This window comes from Vicugna pacos, chromosome 6 (genome assembly GCF_048564905.1).
Source record: "Vicugna pacos chromosome 6, VicPac4, whole genome shotgun sequence".
NCBI classification, from domain to species: Eukaryota; Metazoa; Chordata; class Mammalia; order Artiodactyla; family Camelidae; genus Vicugna; species Vicugna pacos.
In genome coordinates this window covers 92,835,098-92,859,003 of record NC_132992.1, presented here as the reverse complement: position 1 = coordinate 92,859,003, position 23,906 = coordinate 92,835,098, and the positions used below count along the sequence as shown (strand labels likewise).

The 23,906-nt window shown below is 55.8% G+C and overlaps 1 protein-coding gene across 1 annotated transcript in view; it reads right to left on the bottom strand.

Annotated features, from left to right (window-relative positions):
* Positions 1 to 235: 235 nt before the first annotated feature.
* DYNC1H1 (dynein cytoplasmic 1 heavy chain 1) overlaps positions 236 to 23,906 on the bottom strand; it is a 61,249-nt gene continuing 37,578 nt past the window's right edge. Inside the window, exons 35-78 of the mRNA XM_072963726.1 lie at positions 23,185 to 23,412; positions 22,489 to 22,719; positions 22,150 to 22,290; positions 21,673 to 21,906; positions 21,378 to 21,584; positions 21,172 to 21,293; positions 20,552 to 20,717; positions 19,460 to 19,623; positions 18,482 to 18,611; positions 16,901 to 17,034; positions 16,324 to 16,438; positions 16,065 to 16,226; positions 15,761 to 15,975; positions 15,456 to 15,660; positions 14,317 to 14,490; positions 14,086 to 14,205; positions 13,763 to 13,883; positions 12,299 to 12,494; positions 11,715 to 11,832; positions 11,417 to 11,632; positions 10,511 to 10,723; positions 10,261 to 10,388; positions 9,353 to 9,506; positions 8,676 to 8,822; positions 8,434 to 8,584; positions 8,023 to 8,276; positions 7,807 to 7,941; positions 7,624 to 7,718; positions 7,302 to 7,476; positions 7,039 to 7,114; positions 6,217 to 6,377; positions 5,979 to 6,090; positions 5,820 to 5,880; positions 5,604 to 5,727; positions 5,370 to 5,483; positions 4,551 to 4,721; positions 4,199 to 4,416; positions 4,010 to 4,113; positions 2,577 to 2,788; positions 2,042 to 2,195; positions 1,380 to 1,522; positions 1,097 to 1,265; positions 776 to 903; positions 236 to 588 (exon numbers count right to left, since the gene is read on the bottom strand). Coding sequence (XP_072819827.1) covers positions 460 to 588; positions 776 to 903; positions 1,097 to 1,265; positions 1,380 to 1,522; positions 2,042 to 2,195; positions 2,577 to 2,788; positions 4,010 to 4,113; positions 4,199 to 4,416; positions 4,551 to 4,721; positions 5,370 to 5,483; positions 5,604 to 5,727; positions 5,820 to 5,880; positions 5,979 to 6,090; positions 6,217 to 6,377; positions 7,039 to 7,114; positions 7,302 to 7,476; positions 7,624 to 7,718; positions 7,807 to 7,941; positions 8,023 to 8,276; positions 8,434 to 8,584; positions 8,676 to 8,822; positions 9,353 to 9,506; positions 10,261 to 10,388; positions 10,511 to 10,723; positions 11,417 to 11,632; positions 11,715 to 11,832; positions 12,299 to 12,494; positions 13,763 to 13,883; positions 14,086 to 14,205; positions 14,317 to 14,490; positions 15,456 to 15,660; positions 15,761 to 15,975; positions 16,065 to 16,226; positions 16,324 to 16,438; positions 16,901 to 17,034; positions 18,482 to 18,611; positions 19,460 to 19,623; positions 20,552 to 20,717; positions 21,172 to 21,293; positions 21,378 to 21,584; positions 21,673 to 21,906; positions 22,150 to 22,290; positions 22,489 to 22,719; positions 23,185 to 23,412 — 6,927 coding nt within the window. The 3' untranslated portion in view covers positions 236 to 459. The remainder of the gene's footprint in view (positions 589 to 775; positions 904 to 1,096; positions 1,266 to 1,379; positions 1,523 to 2,041; positions 2,196 to 2,576; positions 2,789 to 4,009; positions 4,114 to 4,198; positions 4,417 to 4,550; positions 4,722 to 5,369; positions 5,484 to 5,603; positions 5,728 to 5,819; positions 5,881 to 5,978; positions 6,091 to 6,216; positions 6,378 to 7,038; positions 7,115 to 7,301; positions 7,477 to 7,623; positions 7,719 to 7,806; positions 7,942 to 8,022; positions 8,277 to 8,433; positions 8,585 to 8,675; positions 8,823 to 9,352; positions 9,507 to 10,260; positions 10,389 to 10,510; positions 10,724 to 11,416; positions 11,633 to 11,714; positions 11,833 to 12,298; positions 12,495 to 13,762; positions 13,884 to 14,085; positions 14,206 to 14,316; positions 14,491 to 15,455; positions 15,661 to 15,760; positions 15,976 to 16,064; positions 16,227 to 16,323; positions 16,439 to 16,900; positions 17,035 to 18,481; positions 18,612 to 19,459; positions 19,624 to 20,551; positions 20,718 to 21,171; positions 21,294 to 21,377; positions 21,585 to 21,672; positions 21,907 to 22,149; positions 22,291 to 22,488; positions 22,720 to 23,184; positions 23,413 to 23,906) is intronic.

Sequence of the window (23,906 nt, the reverse complement as noted above, 5' to 3'; positions counted from 1 at the left end):
GCCGCCTCTACCTGCCGCAACCCCGGGGCCCCTGGGAATGAAGGCGCCAGGGAGGAGGCAGACGGGAGACACAGAAAGTGCCGCTTGGTTCCACCCTGGGGCAGCAGGGCTGCCGGCTCCGGCCCTGGGGGTGCTGGTCACAGACCCAGGCCGGGCAATGTGGCTGCCTCTCTGAATGTGAAGGGTCCCTGGGTTCCTAGTAAGAGCTGGAGCAGAGACAGACGCTGGAGCCAGGTCATGCTTAGTGTTTTATTCATAAAACAAGCCGTGCCATCGACCCGCAAAAACACGTATGGTGTCCCTCCTGTCCCCACCACTCCAACTGCCACACTCTGTCTGGCTTCCTCTGACCTCACACTGAAGACTTTGCTCTGATAAGTCCATACCTTCCAACACTTAATAATAAACACGTGTTAAATATCAAGTTGTACTGTTACAGAAAGGGGGCGGGGACGTGCTTCACTCCGTGCAGAGGACGGCGACGCCACGCTCGTAGAAGCTGCGCGGGTCTTCCTTGGTGGCGATCTCAAAGTCTACCGTGAAGATGAGGTCTGCCCGCGTGAAGTTCAGGTAGACAGGAAGGGTGACCTGCGAGGAAAGGGCAGACGGCCTATGGATGGAGGGAAAGGTGGCCCTGGCGACAGAGGGGAACGGATGGCTTCTTGGGTGGAGAGTGACTTCCAGGGATGGCAAGTGTCTGGGGTGGACACGGGGGGCCTTGCCTTCGCTCTACCGGTGCCCGCAGAGCACCCCTGACCGGAAAGGAGCCGCTCACCACGTTAGCTTTCTTCTCTGCGTTCGTCTGCTTGACCCAGCGCAGCTGCGTCAGGGGCAGGACGGTGGAGATGGCGCTGGACAGCGAGAGCTTGTTGTTGCCGCACGTGGCCCCCTGCAGCTTCAAGCCTGCGGGGAGCGAGTCAGGGCCCCTGAGGTGGGCACGGGCCCTCGGTGGGGCCGGACGCATGGCTCTCCCGCGTCCCGATCGCTGTGTGGGAGCCACCGTCAGGGTGGCTGTGAGGGGGGCGTGTTGGCCAGCGGCGGACCGGAGCCAGGAGGGGAACTTCAGAGGAGCCCGGCCAGGGCAGCCCCTACTCACCCGTGACACCAAAGCTGCAGGCGTCCAGGGAGGCGCCCTGAGAGGTGGTGACGTTGACTTCTAGGCAGAGCTCCTCCAGGGACCAGCTGTTGGCCTGGGCCACGTACTGTCTGGTGGCGGTGATGTACGCCTCGGGCACAAACAGGCCGCCCAGACACACGTGGATGTTCTGCGGGAGGAAGCAGCCCCAGGTGAGGAGTGGGCCCCGCCCGTTCCTGCGGGTCAGGCCCGGCCTTGTCCCCCGAGCGCCCGCCCCAGGCCCCTCAGGAGCAGCCTTCACCACCTTTAGCTCCTTGGCGCCGCCGGATGCCGCTGCCAGGGAGATGCTCTGTAGCTGTTTGATCCTCTCGCTGAAGTCGGACACCCACTGGATGACAGTCATGCCGGCGGGCACCGTGTAATGGGACCAGCTTCGAGGCAAAATCCCTGCAAGCGAGGAGCCCCAGGCCAGCATCAGTTCCGACAATTCCCTCGGCACAGGTGGGGACACAGGTGACAGCAGGTGTGACCCCACATGTGACTCTGTTGCCCCCAAACCCTGGACGGGCCACTACCCTCCTGCACCTCCTCTGCACTCAGTCCAGGCTGATGGCCAGGGTGTGTCTGGAGATGCACAACCACCCCAAGAACCGCAGCCTCCAGCTCCCATCACAGCGGCGGCTCAGCAGCGCTGCCAGTCCGGGCTCGGGGGCCCCGGGCCTCGGCCTCCAGCACCCCGCCCTGCCCTCCCTAGAGCTCGCAGAAGGGAAGCGAAGCTTCTGGTAAACGTTTGGTGAACCAGCAGAAAAGGAAAACAAATTCCTAGGCGTTTCTAAGTCTGCCCCCAGCTGAGGGCCCCAAGCTGCCCTCAGAGAAGTCTGGGCAGAAGGAAGCTTGGCGAGACCCGGCCGGGACCTGCCGCCTGCGAAGCGCAGAGAGGCCGGCGCCTGCGGCCCGGCTGCGCACCTTTGACCAGCTCGTTGATGAGCGTCCGCAGGTAGTTGGTCTGCTTCTTCTTGCCTTCGCACACTTGGACGACGTCCGCGAGGTCCTGCCGGACGTCCTGCAGTAACTTAGCTCCCATTTTCACCTCTCTCTCGAAGAATCTGAACAAAGGATCCTAAAGTCGTTGGAAGAGAAGAGCAGGCCAGAGTGAAGGTGGGGAAGGGGGCCAGGAAGAGGTCCTCTCTCTGGCGGGAAAAAGCAGCAGCAGTAACTGAGCCTCACGGGCCCCGGATTCACAGCGCAGTCTTGGTCTAGAGCCCGAGTGAAGCCGCAGCCCTGCTTGTCGGCGGCTCCCGGCGGCTCCGTGAAGAGGGGACAAGGCTGCCACCGCTTCCTCTGGAGGCGTCTACCTCCTTGAGGAAGATGGACAGCCTCACCCAAGGGGCTTCCGACCAGTTTAACTAGGCCCAGCCCTCGGGCCCCACCCCGACAACACTGAGCTCGACCCCACCCCACCCCCGCCCCCAGGCCGGCAGAACTTGGGGTGGCAGGCCACCTTGATGTTCTCCACCGTGCGTTTGAGGTGGCCGAGCGTCTGGGGGATGAGGTGCAGCCAGTTGGAGGCAGTGGTGTGCAGTGTCCGCATCCAGGCGGGGCGCCCGTCGGACGTGGAGTCGGTCCTGGCCTTCTTCTCCGTCTCCGCGTAGGCCAGGTCGTCCTCGTCCTCCAGCATCTGCATCTTCAGCATTTTGCTGATCATGTCCACGCCTGGGCCACAGGGAGGGAGGGACGGGCACAGCATGAGCTCACACGGGGTAACAGCGCACGGACAGCGGCCGGGCCCAACAGACAAGGCGGCAGCGACCGAAGAAATGCTGCCCCCAGGTCAGGTCGTGGCTGTGGGGATGGAACCAGTGGCCTAAGTGCAAACCCCCAGGAGGTGTCTTTAAGACTCGCGTTCACTGTGGAGCCTGGGATGCCCTGGGAGCAGGGTGGTCAGGGAGCGGGCTCGGGCACTGCGGGCAGGGAAGCCACCGCACTGTTCACGCGTGACCACTTCCAGCTGGGACCACGCTGAGCCACATGGCAGCCACCTGTGTGTTCTGCACTCCGCCTGTGCCCACCGGTTCCTGCCTTGTTTTAACCTTGCGTGTCCCTGTCTCTGACCCTATGCCGGAGTGCTCAGAGTCCAGCTACAAGCAGCGCTGCCACCTGGATGCTGGGCACTAGAGAGGTAAGGGCCCGGCTTTCCCCAGGCCTGGCCCCTGTGGGCTCAGACGTCATGGCCTCCACGTGGGGCACAACCCTGGGCCTTCTAAAACAGGACTGGGTGTGATGTCCCTAGCACTGGCGTGACAGAGAGCTGAGGTAATGGTCACTATGGCACTGAGGGGGCGTCCTGGCAGGTGGCACCAGTGCTAACACCCTAAGTGAGCTCGGCACACGCTCGTGCACTGGGAACGCCCAACCCTGGGAAACCTGTTCGGCATCCGGGTTCTCGTCACAGAGCTGAAGGGAGGACCCGAGGTGAACGGTCCTGGTCTGTCCTGTCCACCAGCTGTGTGAGTCTGGGCGAACCACCAGCTCTGGCCTGTTCCCCATCAGGAGGAGTCCGGTTCTCAAGCCTGAGTGACTCTGCCCCGGCCCAGGAGCCCCAGTTCTGAAGTTGTGCTGAGGCTGTTGGTCTGGGACCACACTTCCAACCCACAGGATTAGATAATGTCATGCAATAAAGAGCCTCAGAGCTTTAAAACATCACTTAATGCTAAGCACGTCCCTACTTGTTAAACAAGAAAAGATGAAATTATTTCTGAATCTAAGATTAAAAACCTCAATGCAGTTTCCAGACCTCGCTTCTGTAGATACAGAGCCTGCACTGCAGGGAAGACACCGACGGGGGCTGGTCATTTTCTCTGCCTCCCCTGGGAGCGGAGCGAGGGGAGGCTGGGGTCTGGGCATGGAAAGTGGGGCTGGGCGGCAGGTACCCACCCTGAGTGGTGAGGAGGACTTTCTCGGCGTTGTTGGGCAGGCCCAGCCAGGAGGGCGTCTGGGTGTCAGGGAGCAGCTCCACCCACTGCACGAACTCCTCCCGCCTGGAAAAGCGGCACACGTGTTAACACTGCTGCTCATGATGCTGAAGTGCTGCGTCTGCGCTGTGGGTCCGGACGCAGGCACTACCTGATGCCATCCGGCATTTGGATGTCCTTGTGCCCGTCGACCTTGCAGGCCAGCTTAAATTCACTGTCGAAACTCTTGGTGGTAAACAGACGCTCCAGGAAGGTGTTGAGCAGACGCTGGTCAAACTCGTTGTCTACTCGCCCGCCATAGATGGACTGGGCCATCAGGGTCTTCAGCGCAGACCATGGGATCTTGTCCGGAGAGATGTTCTGCCTCCCCTGGGGGAGGAATGGAGATCACGCATGTGCGGGGCAGGGGCCATTTCCCTCCTTCCGCTCACAGCGGGCAGGCAGGCCCCTGTGGGGGCGGTGACTGGCGCACGTCCCCCCGACACGGCACAGCCCACACTTGCCTTTGCTGTGTCGTCCAGCCATGTGTCCACGGTGTCGCAGGCCGACCGCAGGTCAGACTCCCCAAACTCATACTTCTTCGACCAGCCCAGAGGCGCGTAGCGTAAGCGTTCCTGGATGACGGCGTGGAACCAGGCCAGCAGGAAGTACAAGCGAGCACGCTCGTTGGGAGACTGGATGGGGAAAGTAATCAAGGTCAGAGGCAGCAAAGCAGCCCCGTGTCCGTCTAAGAAAACAGCCAAGTCCTCCGTCAAATCTAAGCCTTAAAGAGAGCTTTCCATGGAGGGGAGGGTATAGCTCAGTGGTAGAGCGGGTGCTTAGCGTGGACGAGGGTCCTGGGTTCAATCCCCAGCACGTCTGTTAGAATAAATACGTTAAAATAAATAAAATAAACTTAATTCCCCTGCCCCTCCAAAAGCTTAAAAAAAAAAAACTTTCCACTACTAACACTAGAACCACCCTGGCCTTAGTGATTAATACAAATCTCATTGCTAAGAGAAAAACTTGCCAATTTCCCTATTAATAAACATGAGTTCCCAATTACAGTGTGAAATTCACTCAGCCATTAGATAGAAGACAATTTTCTAAAAATGGCACAAAAACAAGTTATGACACAAAATGAAATCATGCTTAAGAAACAGAATTGACGCAAAATTCTTGCCACAACCCCCTTCTCCTGGCCACGAGCCTGGTCTCTGCTTGGTACCAAGACGCTGGCTGCAGACGCTAATCTGGGCCCAGGCAGCAGCCTCCCCAGGCCTGTGTCGCCAGCCACTGTGGTGCCGCTGAAGCCCGGGGCGCAGCAGGAGGGCGGCCTCTACCTTGCAGATCCGGGAGACAGGCACACTGCTGAACGTCCGCAGCATGTTGGCCTTCACGCCCGGGGGTGGCTCGAACACGAAGATGCGGCCAGCTCGGAGCAGGTTTACGGGCACCTGAGGAAGACAGGGTGCCTGTCACCACCGGCCCCACGAGCGCGCCAGCTTGGCTCCATGCTCTCGCGGGGCAGAACAGATGCTGGAGCAGCGCTGAGCAGCCTGGCCCTCCGCGCCCACCTTGGGGTTGATCTCCATGGTGAGGAAGAGCCGGAAGCAGGCGTGCGGCTGCAGGGAGTGCAGCTTCTTCTCCAGCTGTACCAGCCACCCGGGGGCCAGGTGGACGTTCTTCAGCATCACCCACCTGCGGGCAGGACACGGCACAGCCACATGTCACATGTCCTGCCTGAATTCCGGGGGACTCGTGCTTTCTAAAGTGAGACCAGGCAAGCCTACCTGCCCGACTTCACGGCTGTGTTTATTGCCTTGTCTGCTTGGTTAAAGCCTTCCGCCGAGCCTGGAACCAGAAAGCTCAGCGTCAGCACAGCGGGCTGGACTCCAGTGTCCGCTGGGAACTCAGGGGATTCCACTCAGGGAACTAACCCAGCCCCTTACCGATGGCAATGGATGTGATCTGCGTGTTCTGTTCGGCAGCCAGGTCCTCCACGTGTCCACTGGCATCATAACCGGGCACAGAGCACATGAGGACGGGAGTGTTCGGCTTTACCTGCAGGTGGGGAAGTCGGAGTCAAGGGGGAGTGTCCGGCCCAACGGCGGACCGTCCAGGGAGCAGAGCCCACTGGGCGGGGCTCATGCTGACGTGCAGGCTCTGAGTCCGGGGGCCAGCACCTACCTCCGTGTCCACGATGTGCGTCAGGTCCAGCGGCTGCTCCATGATGGACATGAAGGACTCCCCAAGGTTTGTCGAAACAAACATGTGGGCCATGGCCAGCAGGCGGTCGGGGCGGAAGGCCTGAATCAAGAGCAGGCGGTGGATGGCCTGCCCGATGGGTGCTGAAACGAGGCCGTGCGAAGGGCGGGGGTTGGTGACGGCACAGACCGTGAGGTGTCCCCTGCCTGGGCCGTTCTTGTCACAAACCTCCGCTCCCCAAACACTCGGTGTCCAAGACTCAGCTCAGCACCCCAGAAATCATGACACCCCCTCTGGTCCTTTCTGCCCTGAGAACCCCAGCCCGAGTCTTGCCTGAACCCTCTGGACGCAGCTGTGACAACACCAGGGTCTCTGTGGGCACAGGGCAGTTACTGACTTTAAATGACTACAGAGCCTGCCCGTGGAGAACCGCTGAAGAGTCTCAAGAACGCCTAAGGTCACAGGAACCGCTCGGCCCGCACTGCACACCTGCCGCCGCGGAGCTCTCCCTCCCGCCCTCCCCCGGGGGGCCTGGCTGGCCCAGAGCCTCGTGACAAACACCCAGAAACAGCCAGTTTCCCCAGTGCTGGGCAAGGACCTTCCCATAAATTTCTCTCTTGTTCCTTAGGCACGAGTTGCACCAGGAATTCGGAATTTTCTAATTTCCCACGTCCAAGCCAGTGCCTCAAGTTTCACACGGAAGGGCGTCTCTCGGGAATCAGCGGCTTTTTGTTTTTGGGGGCGTCCCCGCATTCGAGCGGCAGGGCCCACTCTACGCGCGGGCCCGGAGTGCTGGGGGCTTACTTGCGGGGCTGTCCTCGCTCCAGAGGTACGGCACTGTCTGCTCCGGGGAGCTGCTGTCCAGCCAGATGCCAAATTGCTGTGGAGAAGCAGCGGCGCGTCACCCCACGCAGAGCCCATGTTGCGGGCACAGAGGTCAGGCCAGCGGGTCAGGCGTTTGACGTGAGAAGACACGACACGTCCCGGGTTGATACAACACGTGGACTTCCTGCCCGCCGACCTCCTGGGAGAGGCCGGCCCTCTGCTGGGGCCCGCACAGCACCTACCTCGTCCGCCTGGACCTTCCCGATCAGGTCTCTGAACGCGGGGAGGCAGCTCAGCCTCACCACCGCTTCGGCCTGCTCCACGGTCAGGCCGGGGACCTTGGGCGTCGAGCCAGCACTCAGGACGATCTCCTTCCCTCTCAGGAAGTGCTGGAACTCGGCCTCGTAGGTGGGCTCCCTGGGAGGGGGCCACAGGTGAGCTACGTTCTCTTAAGGTTCATTTCTACTGTCTCTAAAAGGGCAGTAACGGCTTAAAGAAAGAAGGGAAAGAGCTCATCCCATCGTAACGCTAGTGGCGGGAAGAGAGGCAGGGCGGCCCACTCACCCGACGGTGCCCTTGAGTTTGATCCTTGCCAGCAGCATGGCGAAGGTGATGTGGTCCTGGTGCAGCATGCCCCTGGCCACCCGGTTAAACGCCACCTGGAGACAAACGCAGGGGACGCTGCTGTCCCTGGGGAACCGCCCCTGCGCCCCCCGGCCCCACCCCGGGATGGCGGGTGCGCAGTACCTGGAAGAGGTCCTTGGTTATGACGGAGAGGCGCTGTGTGTGGTCGGTGACACCCTTGAGGTTGGGGTTCTCGTACAGCACGTTGTGGTAGATGTCCAGGAAGAACTGCAGGGAGTACTGGTACAGGAAGTGAATCTGAAAGCAGCAGGGCGCCCGGCCGTGAGCACCTAGCCTGGCTGCCGGCCACCATGCCCCGGCCGTGCGCGCTGCACCCACCTGTTTCAGAGACTCCATGGTGAAGTAGATGCTGCTGCAGGCGGTGGACAGCGGCAGGTACTGCTGGGACACGGTCTCCACCTCCTGCATCACAATGTCCGTCTCCTCGACCTTCCTCGTCACCTCGGCGGCCTCCCTCTTCAGGTTCTCCAGGGTCGTGATGATGGTGTCGTCGTCCAAAATGCGCCCTTTCACCTCGTTCAGGGCTTGCAGCAGAGACTTCTCCAGCTGACGTAAGCGCAGCTGGAATTCCCCTGAAGTGATCAAAACGTGCAACTTCACTACAGTACTTCCACTCCCTCGAGAGGAAGGCTCTGGGAAGCGCCTGACAAGCCTGGGATGCCCCAGTCCTGTGGGAGCTCAGCCCCCACCTGCACCAAGAGTCTAGAAGCTACACATCCGGAGACACACCTTGGAGTTTAAGAAGATCGGAGCGCTTTTCGTCCACGTCAGGTCTCTCTGCTTTCAGTACTTCATTGAGACACTGGCTCTGTAAACTGCTTCGGGTGACAGTGAAGTTGACAAAGGTCACCCGGGAACAGAGGTCAGGTGGGAACTCGACCTGCCAAAAGGGGTAACGGAACAGTCGGCCTGGCTGCGTCAGCGGCACCACCGAACGCCCCGTTTTCACCTGGAAGGGCCTCACTCCTTACGGTTGGATCTCGGGTGGACAGGAAGATGACGAATGACGGTGACAGGTCGATGTCCTGGTCACCGAGGGTGATCAGCACTCTCCCCCCTGTTCGCCGGACTTCACGGTTCAGCACTGGGTTCAAAACTGGGTCGTAGCTTTCCACGTCCTAGATACGTACGTGTGAGGTGTTACTCACGGTGAGAGGGTCACGGTGTTCACGTTCACCCAAATAGCTGACCTCCTGCTCCACGTAAATACATGTCCCTGGAAGCCACCCAGCCACTTGGACCTGCACTGCCCAGTAAAGTGAGCACTAGGCACACATGGCGACTTCAATAAAATTAAAAATTCAGTTCCTTGGCACACTAACCACAGGAAGTGCTCAGGAGCCCCTGTGTGGCCGCCACACAGGACAGAACGAGTTACAGAATGTTTCCATCACTGCAGAAAGTCCCCACAGACAGGGGTCATCTAGACTAAGTGGAACTTTAAGTGCAAACACTGCTTTTGTTGGATCAACCTCTTCTCCTTGCTTTGATATCAGATGATGTCTCACGAAGCTCGAACAGTAGCACTGTCTGTATTATGTGACTCAGTTTTATTTCATGTGAATTCATTTGGGAAAAACTAAACACAGCCTTAAAAAGTGTTCATCCCGGGAAGCAGGGTCTGAGGAACTCAGACGCGCACACACACCTGGACCAACAGGGGGTTGCCGAATCTCAGCGCGCTTTCCAAGTTCTTCCTAAAGGCGTCGTCCAAGAAGCTGGTCCGCGTGATCTTCCGGTCCTTGTACTCATTCATAATGAACTCTGTGGCCTGTCCCGAGGGGTCAATGATCAGCGGATACCTGGGGACGAGGCCACAGGAGAGCAGGTCAGAGAGGCCATGGGGAAGCACAACACAGCAGACAGAGCCCCGCCCGACAAGTGATCGAAAGGATGTCCCCGGCCTCAAGCGTGGTTTCCAGGTTCACCAGTAGAGACAAACATGACTTAAGGCTTTAAAATCATCTTTCTGAAGAACTACGATGAGGAGGTAACTAAACACAGACTCTATTACGAAGGGCTGCAGTTAAAACTTCCTTTCTCTCGGGGACACAGAGGTGCTCCTCTGTGTCCTGCACGTGCTCTTCTCCGAAGGCCCGGCACCCTGCGCTGTATGACTGTTCTCTGTATTATTTGCTGCCCCCTCGATGGCAAACTCTAAGAGAGCAGGTATCACACCCACACTGCAGCAGCACCGAGAGCCAGCAATTACAGAGTTTATGCCGCGGGGACCCCGGCAAATAACACACACTCCTCACTCAGTCACAACAGCCCTGAGACACAGATGCTGTGATCACATCCATTTTACAGAGAAGGAAAAGGAGGCAGAGAGGCGAGCGTGATCTGTCCAAGGTCACGCAGTCAATTATGTAAACACACAATACACACAAGCGCTTGTACAAACTTCAGAAGCTACGCAAGGGCACGTGGTGAGAAGTGGCAGCCGTGCCCTCCTCCTCGGTCACAGGTCCTGGTCCGTGTTCAGGGGTGGTTTAGGCCTTCACGGACACGAGTGTGTGCACCCCGCTCGGCGGCCCTCCCTGGCCCAGCACGCACCTGTTGAAGCGCTTCAGCATGATGGCATTCTCTGTGCACAAGTCGTCTGCAGGTAAGGAGCTGGCCTGCCAGCGGAGACGCTCGTCAGCATTGGACAGATACTCCGTCCTCGCGATGTCTGTGCGGAACTGAGAGTGACAGCGGTTATGGCCCCCGCACAGCTGCAGGCAGGCAGCTTCCCAGTGAGACTGGAGGGCTGACTGCCCGTCAGTCTGGCTCGCACTGCTGTGGCGTCCCCTGCCATGGTTACCTGGATGTTGGCTTGCTGTAAGTGGTGCGACCAGGTGGTGAACAAGTTCTGACGCATCTGCTGGTCAAAATAACCCGCATAAGCAATAAACGCAGCCGACAGCAGGCAGTCCCCAGCAATGGTGGACATCTGGTTCTTGAAAGTTTCACTTGTTTTTTCCCATCGTTCACGTTCAGCAGACAAGCTCTTCAGAAGAGCAGTGCTCCGGTTCACCTGAAACGGAAGTCAAACAGGATTTACATTGAGAAGGGCAAATATATTTCCCCCCATTGTGGGCAGGGTTCTGGGGGGGGCCTTTCTAGAAGCATGCTCAAGTTGTTCAGACCCAGGAGGAGCTGTGACCCAGGTCACACCCGATGACACCCATCTTAGAATCCGAGGGTGTGAGATGAGAGTGGAGAATGAAGGGTGGGACTGGAGACTCGTGTGTGAGCAGCCTTGGGGTCAGAAAGCAGGTGCCCCCACGGTGGGAGGAACCCGTAGGTGAGGGCTGACCTGGAGGGAACAGACGCTAGTGGCAGGAGACTAATGAGCCTGCTCTGAGGTTCAAGAGGAGTGTGGGCGTGAGCGGCGGGGACAGCAGTGGATGGGAGACCCTGACAAGCAAGCCCTCGGTGATGCCACTTGTGAAGCCCAAGGTGGGAGAACGGGAGTCTGGAGCTGGCCGGGCAGAGGGGTCACTGGCTTCAGGCTGCCAAGCTGCTGTCTCAGGCCACTCAGTGGACACACAGGAAGGAGTCATCAGGGCTCCTGTGGACACTGAGGAGCTGATTCCCCGAGACGAACGTGGTACACGCAGGGCACGTCGAGGTCCATTAATCTGGCTTCCACCAGGGGAGCCCGCGAGCACGGACGGGGTGTTCCAGGAGAGCCGGCAGAGAGGCTGTGTGTGGGAGACAATCGTACCTTGGCTTCGACAGCAGCCAGGTCCGCTTTGATGGCCTGGGCCTCCGAGATCAGGACGGCGTACTCCTCCTTGTAGCGGGCGATGCTGGCCTCCAGGTCGCGGATCATCTGCTCCACCTCGTTGGCTTTCTGCTGGTTGTCCTTGGCGTCGTCCTCCAGCTTCTGCAGCTCATTCCGCAGGGGCTCCACTCGCTTTAACATGTCCGCGTAGTTGAGCTGCGGAGGGCAGATCGGTGGTTGTCAAGAGTGAGTGGATGAGAGGCCACCTTTCCCGTGGGCCCCCGGCTGCGATGAGTACCTGGGCGATGGCCCACTTCACCATGGGCCCGCAGGCCAGGGAGGCCCGATTGACGATCTCGTAGTTGTAACTTGGGTTGGACATGTAGTTCTTCTTCATCTTCTCCCGTATGGCGTCACTGCAGAAGAGGAATTGCGTTTCTGAGCTCACGTATGGGAAAGGTAACGTCGGGTCTTAGGAAATCAAAGCGTAAAGGACCAGAGCCAGTTCCCGCCTGCTGCTCCGATGACCACCGAGAATGAGCCAGACCGACCCCAGTTCTCAGGTGACAGGGATCTGGCTGTTGAAAGGAACTCTGACCTTCTTGCCCCCTCCCCAGCTGAAGGCAGGCTCAGGCCAGCTCTGCGCTCAGCCATTTGTGCGGACAGAACAGTACTCAGGAGTAAAGGGATCAGAGAACTACTGTCAGGAACGTGGAGAAGACATCTGACCACTTTGAGAAGAAATGGGCTGGGAAGGTGTTTGTGCGATCGATGCAGCTGATGCTGGCTTCTGCGTGCGCTAAGTCACGGACCACGAGGCCGTGAGCAAGCAGGAAAACCTCTCAACACCCGAGCAGTCTCTCCCGTCCCGGCAATACCCACCTGATCTCCTCGGCAGAGAAGTTCACGATGGTGGGGATGAAGTTCTCCCTCATGATGATGGAGCGGATCTGCTTCCAGTCCGTCGTGCTCTCGCCCAGCAGCAGGCAGATGGACTCGAGTGCCAGCTTCACGGCGGCAGGAGGGTTGGCCATGGACCGCACCTCCACCAGGTGCTGCTTCTTGATCGACTTCACGGCTGGGCGCACAGAAGCAGACGGGGTGGGGCGGGGAGGGGCAGGAGAACACGGTGAGAAGGGGACCCAACCACAGCCGGACACTCGACTCTGATCAGGGGAGGGACAATGGGCACAAGGTCTAAGCGAACGGAGGATTTTCTGTCTTAAAACCCTCTGAAAAGCTGAAGTGGCCCATCTCTTAAACAGTTGTGGAGACCTTGCAGTACTAAGCCCACACTGCAACATTCTGTAACCAGCAGGGTAGTATCTTTAAAAATGTCTCACAAGTCCTCATCAATTCCTTTACCTCCATAAAGATTCAAACATTTTTAAAAAATAAAATGGTTCATTTACTATTATACCATAAAAAAAGACATTTCCAATCTGCCAGAATTCATTCATTTAATGCAGGCACTAGGAATTGAACCTAGGACCTCGTGCATGCTAAGCATGTGCTCTACCACTGAGCTATACCTCCCACCCTGCCACAATTTAAAAGTTGTCTATCTGGGTAAAGATACAGAACTAACAGTTCTTAAAAAAATGGCCAACACCTTCCACAAACTGAAATGCAGTTTTCCACTCTCAACTTCTGTTCAAACGCTTTTTTAAGGTAATTATTCAGCAGGCAAGAGCTAAATTAAATTTTCATTGAAATACAGCAGTGAACAAAAACCTTGTTTGGATGTGCATTTAAATTCATCTTGTGGTGTAATGTAAAAATTACAATCAGGTTATTTGAAACAAGTTAAAGGCTGATGGGTGGAAAGGGGGTTGCAGGGTCAAGGCCACGCCTAGTTACTGTTACTGCAAACTAAGACAGCGTGATGGGTCACTGCCCCCTCCTGCAACATTTCACAGGCATCTGGAGTGTGGACAGGAAGAAGTGACTGAATCAGTAGCTGCTAGTTACAACCAGGGCACTCTCAGAAGTGACCGTAAGATGGCGACATTGCATACCTCATGGTATTTCTGAATGAAATTGAAGTCAGGGATTTATAACTAGCATATTTGCGAAATTACCACCAGATTTTTAAAAAACACATTCACTAAGTTTATTTCGTCAATTTTCTCTTAAGAAAAGGTCTCACTATGGTGAAGGCAGAGTAACATCACAGGAACTTTGCTTAAGAGACAAGGACAGTGGTAAGAATCTAAAGAAGCCCCCAGAAGCTCATCAGTCACGCTCTGGGAAGCGTACATAGCCAGAAACCCTGGGGGCAGCCCATGCTGTCCCCCAACCTCCACGTTCCCCCAGAGAGTCAGGCCCCTGCCAGGGTGCACGTACCATTCTGAGCCTCAATGACGGCTGGCTCCACCTTGTCCAGGTCCTCTTTGACGCTCATCTGCTTGTCTGCGATGACTTCCTGCTGCTTATGCAGCTGTTCCTGGATTTCTTGGCTCATGACCTTGAGAGGAAAGATGGCTGAGCTAGGGGTCAGCACTGGTTAACCTGCTGAGCGAAGCCTGAAACAGCGCTCCTCGCCTGCCCCCGGACATCCCACCCTGCCCTAAACCCGGTAAGCCCTGACCCCACCCCACCCCAAGACTAAACTCCCTTCTCCCTCATTGGAGACCCAGAGTGCCCGGCCCCCAAACACAAAGGAGCACCTTCTTCTTCTCAGCCTCCTGCTGGTCCTTCACCATCTTCTTCAGCTTGTCATTGGCCGCCGCGTTCTTTACCTCCAGCTCTTGGCTTTTTATCCGGAGGTCTCGACGCAGCTCTTCCACCTAAGGAGCAAAAGCCACACTAGGGAAACAGGGACATGTGGGAACTCCCTGGACGTGGGAGCCCAGCCGGCCCACTGCAGGAAGAGGCGTTCGCCCAAGCCCGAGGCACACCTGGTCGACTGTCTCCTTGATCTTTCTGAGCCCCACGTTCAGGTGCATCTGCTGCTCCTCCAGCTCGCTCCGCTTCTCGTGGAACAGGTTGGCATAGTGGTTGATGAAGTCCAGGTAGTGGCGAGGAGTGATGGCCATGGTTCTGCCTCCGCGCTTGGCTAGCCGAGCATTAGCCTTTTAGGAAACAAAGTCAAATGTTTTCACTCCTCAGGACGTTGTCTGCGACTTACCCTCAAAAACCCTGTCTGCCTGTGAGAGATGGTGGCATGGACACAGCCCCCATAAGAAAGTGATTACGGCTGCCCCAGAGGCACACCTTGCAAGGGAAGGCTCTGCACACTGGTCATTACTATGTAAGCCGGTCACTTCTGCTGCTGATTCTCAGCAGACATCACACTAAGAGGCAGCACTGATGCCTGGTGATCAAGGCTGGGGGGTTCGAAGCTGGGCAGTGGGAGATGAGGCCATCCAGGAAGCCAGCTGGACCACACTGGGAGCAGAGGCGGCCACCTGCAGGCGTGGCAGGGACAGGAGGTGGGGAGGCAGGGCCAACAGGACACCCACAGGCTCAGAGTGGTTTTCACAGAGCCTTGCAGATGGAAGCAGACTGGACTCTTCAGATACAAAGAGTCCAAAGGACAGGTAGCAAGCCAGGGCTGGTAAGTCACACCCCGCCCTGCAGCCTCTGCAGACGGGGTTTCAGCCGCACATCTGTGCGCTCTCCCTCACACGTGAACACGCTCCTGTGCCCAGAGCAGAGCTGAGCAGCTGTGTCTGGCCTGCAGAGCCCAGAACATTCACTGCCTGGCCCTTTATAGAAAGATTGCACGAGCCCAGCCTAGAGGGAGAGCACGGGCCTGGACACAGTGGCGGTGAGGATGGGGGGTCGGGGCAGGTGCTCTGCAGGGATGGAGTCACCATGTGCAGTAAAGGTTAGCCAATTTCGGAATACACAGCTGGGCGACCAGCAGGAGATGCCACTAGCAGAGGTAAGGAAACAGATGAGAAGCAGGCATCTCTTCTGCAGGTGAGGGAACAATGTCAACTACGAAGCATCTCGGGACCTGCTTTCCTATCAGCTGAGTTTTATGTCAGCGCGGTGGCGGGTTTTACTGCCTGTCATCTCAAACTGAACCGACCTGGTGAAGGGTCTGGTGAACAAACACACAGCTGTTCACGATGGCCTCCCGGTGTGACGGCGGCTGCGGCAGCTTGTCATACACGACCGGCATGTAGTCTGGCACGACGTAATTGGGCTTCTCCAGGTCCATCTTGCTCGTGAACTCTTTGCCGACCTGGTACAGAGCTTCTGTGGACCAATCCCCAAACCAGTTCAACACACACCTGCAAAGATGCCCACATCTCAAAACAGCGACCAAGAGCAGCATCTGCCTCTCGGAAGGGGGCCAACTGCTGTGAACAGGGCTGAGAGAGACCAGCGCACCTGTTGAAAAGCGCGGGGGAGGTGGCCGCGCGGTCCTTGAGCCCCTCTGAGGATGGGTTCATGGTGAAGACGACGTGGAGGTTGCGGATGACCTGGCTGGTGAACCACTTGTACAGCTCCTCATGCGAGTCCAGCATCAAGCCCTCCTTCTGGGCCCCCTCTTTGCACTGGGTCATCAGGGTGGCGTACTCGTCCCCTTCGAAGAGGCCAGGAACCTGGAGGTAAAAGAGCACCATGGCTGGTTGGTCCTCGTCACCCCGACGCCACGTGATGCGCACACGATACGCGGTGTGTCTCTGATTACCTCTCCGTTGGCCAGAAGGGTATTCATCCGCTCCAGGAATCCAGAATCTAACACGTTTGATTCGTCCATTATAAACGCTATCTTTTCATTTTTACAGCCGGAGCGTCTCAGCACCGTCCGGAGGTCTTCATCGAAGTCCTCCCCTGTGTACTTCCTGTGGACCTAGAGGAGTGGGTGGCAGGTCAGATCTGGTCTTGTTCAAGGAGCCACATGCATGAACAAGGATTCACTGCTGGGACTAAGAGGCTACAAGACTCACCTTGATCTGGTACACACTCAAACCGTTCATCCAGGCCACGAAACGGGACAGGGTGGTTTTGCCTGCTCCACTGACACCAATCAGCAGCAAGTGGCCTTGAGGCTGACGGAATATTCTGAAACGTTATTCGGAAGGGTAAGTCGTAAGGCTTCTATACTCCACTCCCCGTGACACTCAAGTCCTAAACCTTTTCATGATTCAGTCTACAGCGTTTGGAAAGTGTTTTAACTTGAATTTGTACATTAAACACTGTAGGGCAACTGTTATTTGCCAGGTCCAGTGGGGATGCAAAGACCAAAGATGTGGAGCTGCCCCCAGACACTGAGATGACAGAAGGGGCCAGACTGACCCCAGTAGGAGGATGAATGGCCGTGATCATGGTAAGGATGAAGTGCCAGGAGGAGCAGGGAGATTTGGGACAGCAGAGCGGGACTTGGGAGAGAAGTGGGAGAGACGGCCGACATGGAGGTGCAGGGAGGCCCGTCAGGATACAGCCCGAGGCCTCGTGTGATCCCTCCCAACATCAAATCCAGAACTGCTCAGGCGAGTGGCGAGGGCGCAACAACAAAAAGCCCACCGGTCAATCCTGAGCACGTGGTCCAACACCTCGTTGAACAGCACCAGGGGCACGTCCAGCTCCTCCTCGTAGAAGACTTTCAGCCTGGCTTTGACATAATCTCTTAACTCTTCTTGGTCTACTGGGATGTAATCCTGTAGGAAAAACGTAAGATCCAATTATTAAGAAGAAATCACCTTAATTATTATACCAAAGTGCATAATATTTTCATATATTGAGAAACTGTCAAAAAATGAGATGACTGTAGGTATTTATTACACAGCAACAAAACTGTAAGTAACTAGGATGAGATCTAAAGACATGGAAAATCTTTACAGAGAAATCTGAACTTCACTGAAAGACATCACAGAAGACCTAAGTAAATGAAGAGATACACCATGATCATGGAGAGAGAAATACTACTGTAAAAATGTCAGTTCCGCCCAAACTGACACAGATTCCACGTAAGCTCAGCCAAAGTCGCAGTGGTGGGTGGTGTTCTGGCGCCGACTTCATCTGGAAGACGAAAGGCCCAAGGATAAAAAAGCCTCCCCTAAGGAAGAGCCACGTGTGAGGGACTGTGCTACCAGGTAAACTCGTAACTGTGATGGTTTTAGCACAGGAAGCAACAAATGGACCGATGGCCAGGACCGAGCTCAGTAACAGACCCACAGACACAGGGAACGCACTGTGACAGTGTGACACTGCAGAGTCCCAGTGCAGGGACAATAGACATTCGTAAGAAAAAAACTGAGAACGAACCCGGGGCTCACTCCACACACTAACTCAATTACAGATGGACTACAGGTGTAAATGACAAGGCGGCTACGAATATTTATTCTTCAAAAGACACTATAAAGACAGTGAAAGGCCACTGGGAGATGTTGCCAGTAAATGAAACAGGATTAGTATCCAGAATCTAGAAATAAATAGAACATTCTGGCAACATTGAACAAGCCTCTCTTGCTATTTTGCTTCTGTGCCTTTGCCTCTGCAGGCCCTCGCCTGGCGCATGCTTCCTGACACTCAGATGAAGGCCTAGGAACCCTAAGACCCAAGGCCAGGGCCACCCATCCCAAAACTGAGCGTTTCCCCCCCACGAGACTGAGCTCTCCTCGGGGAGAGTCAACTCGCCCTGGATCAGCACTGCCCACTGAACGAAGTGCACAAGACTGTACCTTACGAAGACGTCCTACTCCTTCTCAGAGAAAGGGACAATTCACAGGTAACTCTGGAAATGTCAACTCAGTTCAGTATTTTAGTAGTATTCACAACTGTTCTTACTGTGAAGAAAGTGAAAGCAAGGCGAAGCAGAGACTTCCTTCAGTGCAAACAGGCGGAAGCCCCCTCGTGCTGGCTGGGATCACAGCTGCTGGAGCAGCCGCCTCCCACAGGGAAGACACACAGGTGGCCGGCCAGCCACCTCCATGCCCCTGCGATCTTCTGCCCTGAATTATCAGTGGCTGCAAACATGCAGAGCAGCATGCCTGTGACCACAGCTCCATCTACAGGGCACTTCAAGGCAAAGATGTCTTGGGAGATAATTCTAACTAAAAGGACAGAAGAAAAGGAAGCACCTGTAACATGATGTACATTCATTACCTTAGACAACCAGTTGCTGTACAGGATGGGCCGGCTCATTGCCTTCTCTTTGTCTATGTTGGGAAAGTGCTTCAGAGCAACCATGTCGATGTTTTCGTCAGTCCAGCGCCTCTCCTCGTCTTCTACAAGTCTGTTGGAAGAAAAGCGACATGTGTATTCGACTCTAGACAGAGGCCCCGGTGAGAAAACACCAGGTTCTGTGGGTGCGTGGGCTACTGCAAGGGCTGGGATTAGTCTTTTATCAGAAATTTTCGTTTTGTACAAATGGAAGAACCTAACAATCTCAACTCAAGATGCTTAAGCAACCCGAAACTTAGACATTAAATACGAAAACCTTAAAAAATGCCTCTAAAAATGTTTACATTATCTTAAACAATGAAAATCTGATTCCAAGCTTGATTCTAACTTCTAAGCTTGCTTAGTATAAATGTTCCAAATATCAAGGGGCATTAAAGGAATAGAATAGGGAACTGCAATGTGTACAGCTTGGGAGCCACAAGGCTTACGAAAGAAAACACAAAGTAGGCAGGCGAGCCTCTAACTGTCCTTACAGGTGTACCTTCTGAGAAGCTGAACACTAACTGTCCTTACAGGGTACCTTCTGAGAAGCTGAACACATGATAAACTCAGCAGTCTACCAAGTCTAGTGAGCATGACATGTAGTTACTGCAGCCAGGCAGAATTCAGAAGCATAATTGCTGGTGCAGAGTTTGAACCTAAGCAAGATTTCATCTCTGATATGTTGAGAAATCTGTGAAAATGGTATTGTAGCTCAATTTCTTAATTAAAAAGGGGAGAATGAAGGCAGTTCATGTAACATAAAAAGGACCATCTTTTAAAGTGGTAGAACCCCAACATGAGAGATAAAAACAGGGCTGCCTCAAACTAGAGCAGGCCAGCCTCGTGCAGACCCTGACTTGGGGGGGTCAGGAGGGCCAACGCAGGGGAGCTCGGAGCTACTCGGATCCCTGGCTGCACCTGTCTTGGAAGAGACGGAGGGCTTCATGTGCCCAAATCCGAATGAGGCCTTCTACCGGCAGCGTCTCCAGGGGTCGCAGTGCCTCGAAGATACCTCGCACCCACCGGGTCATTTCACGGGGCGAGTAGATATAGTGGGGCTGTGTGTCCTGAGTGAACCTCTCCTGCGGGAATTGGAAAAAATGTAAGTTATGCGTACACGTCCTAAGGCATAACAAGTGGTTAAAAGGGCAAATGCTGTCTAACATTTTTATATTAAAGATAAAGAATATAGACCCTGGAATATTTAAGAATGAATAAGTAATGTTGGGACTACTATTCAGAACAAAGTCAAGTCCAAATTCACCTTATGTTGAAATTGGTTATATTTAAGGATCTGTTGAAAGAAATAAAACTATAAAAATGAAACTACCAAAAAATTCTAAAGATACTTTTAAAAAACAGTAATTGCTAAGTTGAGAGAAAGCCGTTCAAAGCTTGACTTCCAAAGCAGAAGCAATTGAAAAAAAAAACCTTACATTTAATGACATTAAAATTGCTGTTGGAAAAAACTGCAATTATACAAAATTTAAAATATCTGCAGTGCTCGACAGACAAGGGCTCCATAGGACTCTTAACAGAAAATGGGCAGTTCTCTCCCACAAGCTCTTGTTAGATCAACACAGGAAGGCTTCACAAAGGAACAAAAGCCAAAACCATGGGAACTACTGTACATCCTATGGGCAAAACTCTTCTTAATAAATACCTTTTTGAGGTTGAAAGGGGCACTGCAGTGGGAGTGTTAACCGGTCCAGCCCGAGAGGCTAGGCCACGCGCAGTCACCACAAATACAGCAGAACAGTTACAGACCCACAATATTGACACTGCTAAAACAGAATTGTACACATCCCTTTAGAAACTGCTTAGCGCAGCCTCAGTTTCCCAGTGGAGAAGAACACAGGTGCCCTGCTGGCCGAGGACGTGGTGAACAGGCTAGGAAACGGCTACTGCCGCAGCCCCGGGGCGGACGGCTGTGAGTCCCTGGAGGACATCCCTGGGCCCAAGAACTCTGCACGCAGCGCTTCAGGTACGAGGGCGCAGGAGCCCATGTACCTGGGACATGGTGTAGAACTCCACCATGGCGGCGGTGAGCGGCTCGGCGTACGTGCGCAGGGACGGGATAAGCCGCAGCATGGCCCGGTTGAAGGTGCCGTAGATCTGCGTCAGGGAGGCCGGTCCCGGGTAGTCCACGTACACCACGGGCACGTGGCGCAGGAACCTGCACGGAGAGCCCGGCTCAGCCAAGCGGGTGAGGAGCAGCACACCCAAGGGGACAGCCACCCTGCCCTGGACCAGACCAGGCTGCCTCCACCTCCGTTGGGCCAGGTCACAGCTGGCCAAGGTCTCACACCAACTTCTCAGGCCTGGGTCTGACACGTGACAGCAGGTGAGACAATCCGAAAAAGAACCAAGCAGAGATGGGAAAATGATTCAGGCTTCTATCAGCCTTATCCTGGCTCTAGAGTCAGGTCAGGGGCAGCTCACTCCTGCCCAGCAGGAAGTCCGTGCTTGTGTTCTGAGGGCATTTCCTCGTGGCACAAAGCAAGTAACCCAAGAGAAACTCTAAGACTAGCAGTGCTTTGTAATTAAAACCAGGTTTCCGTCACATTGCGTGTAAGGCGATCACGGAACTGGTGTGTGCGCGAGGCCAGGGGCATCTAGGTCCGTGTCACCTGTGCGAGAGGGGCTTCCTTCCAGGGTCTGTGGGCGGGTTACAGGCCCCGACAAACTGGATCCTCTCCAGCTTCACCCAGGTCTGGTCCGAGGTGCGGTAAAAGCCTCCATGCTCCACCATCTGAGGGAAGGCGGAGCGCGACGCGTCAGGGGGAATGAGAACAGGGAGTGTCGCTGGAGGGCTGGGGCCAGGGGGGAAACGTACCTGTCTGATGAAGGATATGACCCTCTGCGTGCCGTACTTATCCATGTCCGGCAAGTTGATTTCATCACAGAACAACACCAGCCACTTTCCGAGCTGAACGGGAGCCAGGACGACCCCATTAGGGGTGCGCCTGTATTCGCAGTAGTGGTCGAAGGTCTTCAGCAGCAGCTCTGGGGTCGTGGCACTCGAGAAGTTAAGGCCCACGACCTCGAGGAGGGGAGAGACCAGTCAAGCGCTGGAAGGCTGAGCCTGCACCCGAGCCCCAAGGGCCTGCTGCCCACGCCAGCCTCATTACCTCCATGTCGGGCAGGGCCCGGAGGGCACTGAAGAGCGTCATGGTCTTGCCGGAGCCTGGAGGGCCGCACAAGACCAGCGGCTTATGCTCGGCCAGCCAGGTGTACAGGAGGGCTTCGTGGCGGACAGTGTCCAGGGTCGGCACGACGACGTCGGGGGCTGCCACCTTGTGCGTCTCCACCTCAATCTGAGGCACCTTGGCCTGCCACGGCGACCACTCTCCGCTGATGGACACCTGCACACATGGGTGGGCTGGTCACCCCACCACCCATGGGCTCCCCACCCACAGGACATGCTCAGTTTCACACAAATCAGAACCTCCAGGTCAACCTGCTTCCCTTGTACCACACAAGACTAGAAGGACAAAACCCCTCCCAGGAAAGAAAGGTAAAGTCAAAGTCTGCAGTGAGGCTGCCCTGGGACAGATGGAATCAGCCAGGCAAGGACCAAGGCATGAGGGCGCGCGCCGTGCTCCGACCTCATAGTCGATGATGGGGATGTTGGGCGCGGCGGGCAGCGGCACTGTGGTGATCCTCCTGATGTACTCCCCCAGCTCCGCTCGCATCTTCAGCCGACTGTCTCCAGACAAAGACCAGAGGATGGCGTACACCAGGTACCGCTGTTGGAAGGGCAACGGGAGCCCATTTTCAATGAAATTTCAACGATAAAGGAAAAACACTTTCAGCACCACTCACTGCAAAGAAGTGGTCCCTAGCCTCTGAGGTCAGGAGGCGGCCCGCACTGCCCCAGCCCCTGAGGCCCAGCCCGCTCCCTGGGGCAGGCCGGCCGCGCAGATGCGCGGCCTTGGCGCCCTGACCTGGATGTAGCGCTCCAGCTGCTCGAGCTGCATGGGGAAGTCGGGGTGGTTGGCGTTGTACTGGGCGGCATTGCGGCAGGCCTGGTGCAGCATGGAGAACAGCGAGCCGAGGCAGCGCAGGCGCGTCAGGTCCATGATGTGCTCTAGCTTGGAGGCGTGCTCCAGGGCCTTGGCGACCAGGCCGCTGGACGTGAAGTAGGGCTGCATGATCGTGGCTGCGTCCCTCTGGATCTGCGGGAGGGAGAGACCGAGGCTTAGCTGCCGCCTCAGGAAGCCGGGAGATTAACATCTCTTCTACCCGAGGCCCCGGAGAGGGTCACACGACTCAGAAACTTTTGTGGATCGCAAAAATGAAGAATGAAGCGGCAGGAACCAATCCTTATCCCTTTACCCTGCTGGTCCTTTAACACCACGCTTTCTGGGAACCGTGGTTTTCACCACTGAAAAGGAAAAGGGCAGTCTTCCACTAATCGGCAGAGAAAACAAAAAAATTTCCTGTCGTGGCTTTCATAGCTGCGACCACTGGCTTCCCTAGAAGCTGGTAGAAGGCAATGCCGATTACGCAAACCTCTAACAACTGCCTGGCTTCAACAGAGATGCGGTGACTGTCCGTGAACCGCTCAGGGCTGGCATGCCTGACCTCGCCCCGCACACACACCCAGCACCCCGCTGAGCTGAGCTGGGCTGCGCTCTGACCTGCAGCATCGGGGAGGCGGCCTCCTCCCCCTCGTCCTCCTTGCCCTTGCGCCGGCGCTGGGCCTCATCCTCCCCTTCGTCCAGGGGGATGCTGCGCAGCCTGGCCAGGAAGTTGTTGAAGATCATGTCAGTGCTGAGCACATCCTCGCTGAACCAGACCATGCCGCAGCGCGACACAGTGGCCAGGGTGGCGTACTTCAGGTCCTGCACTTCAAACATTATTCGCACCTTGAGAGAAAACGTTAAGTAGATTTAACAACGTGGGTTTGGTAAACACCTGAATATTAAAGTGATTTTATCTACAGATGTGTGAAACAGCAATTTAAATCTAATTTCTGTGCACTTAGTTAAAAATAAGAATATCTATAGTTTGCATCACTACAACATCCACCAACCTCACTCCATAAAAGAATTTGTGCAGGAAAAAAGGTGTGTTGGGGGAAGAGCAGGTGAGCTCTTGGTGGAGCAGGAGCAACAGCTCCCTGGAGGGGCGTCAGCAGTGAGGGCGCCACCCGGCCAGAAGCTGTGGCCTCGCGCCCAGGCTCAGTCCTCACGACTGTCCCATGAGACAGGCATGCAGTGTCTCCTTTACACAGACGGGGCTGGCAACCAGGCTGGGTCCCACCGTTGGCAGATGGCAGGGCTGAGATTCAAACCAGAGCCTGATTCCGGAGCCTGAACTTCAGTGCTCACGAGGGGATCCGTCTCTTTCTGACAACGCT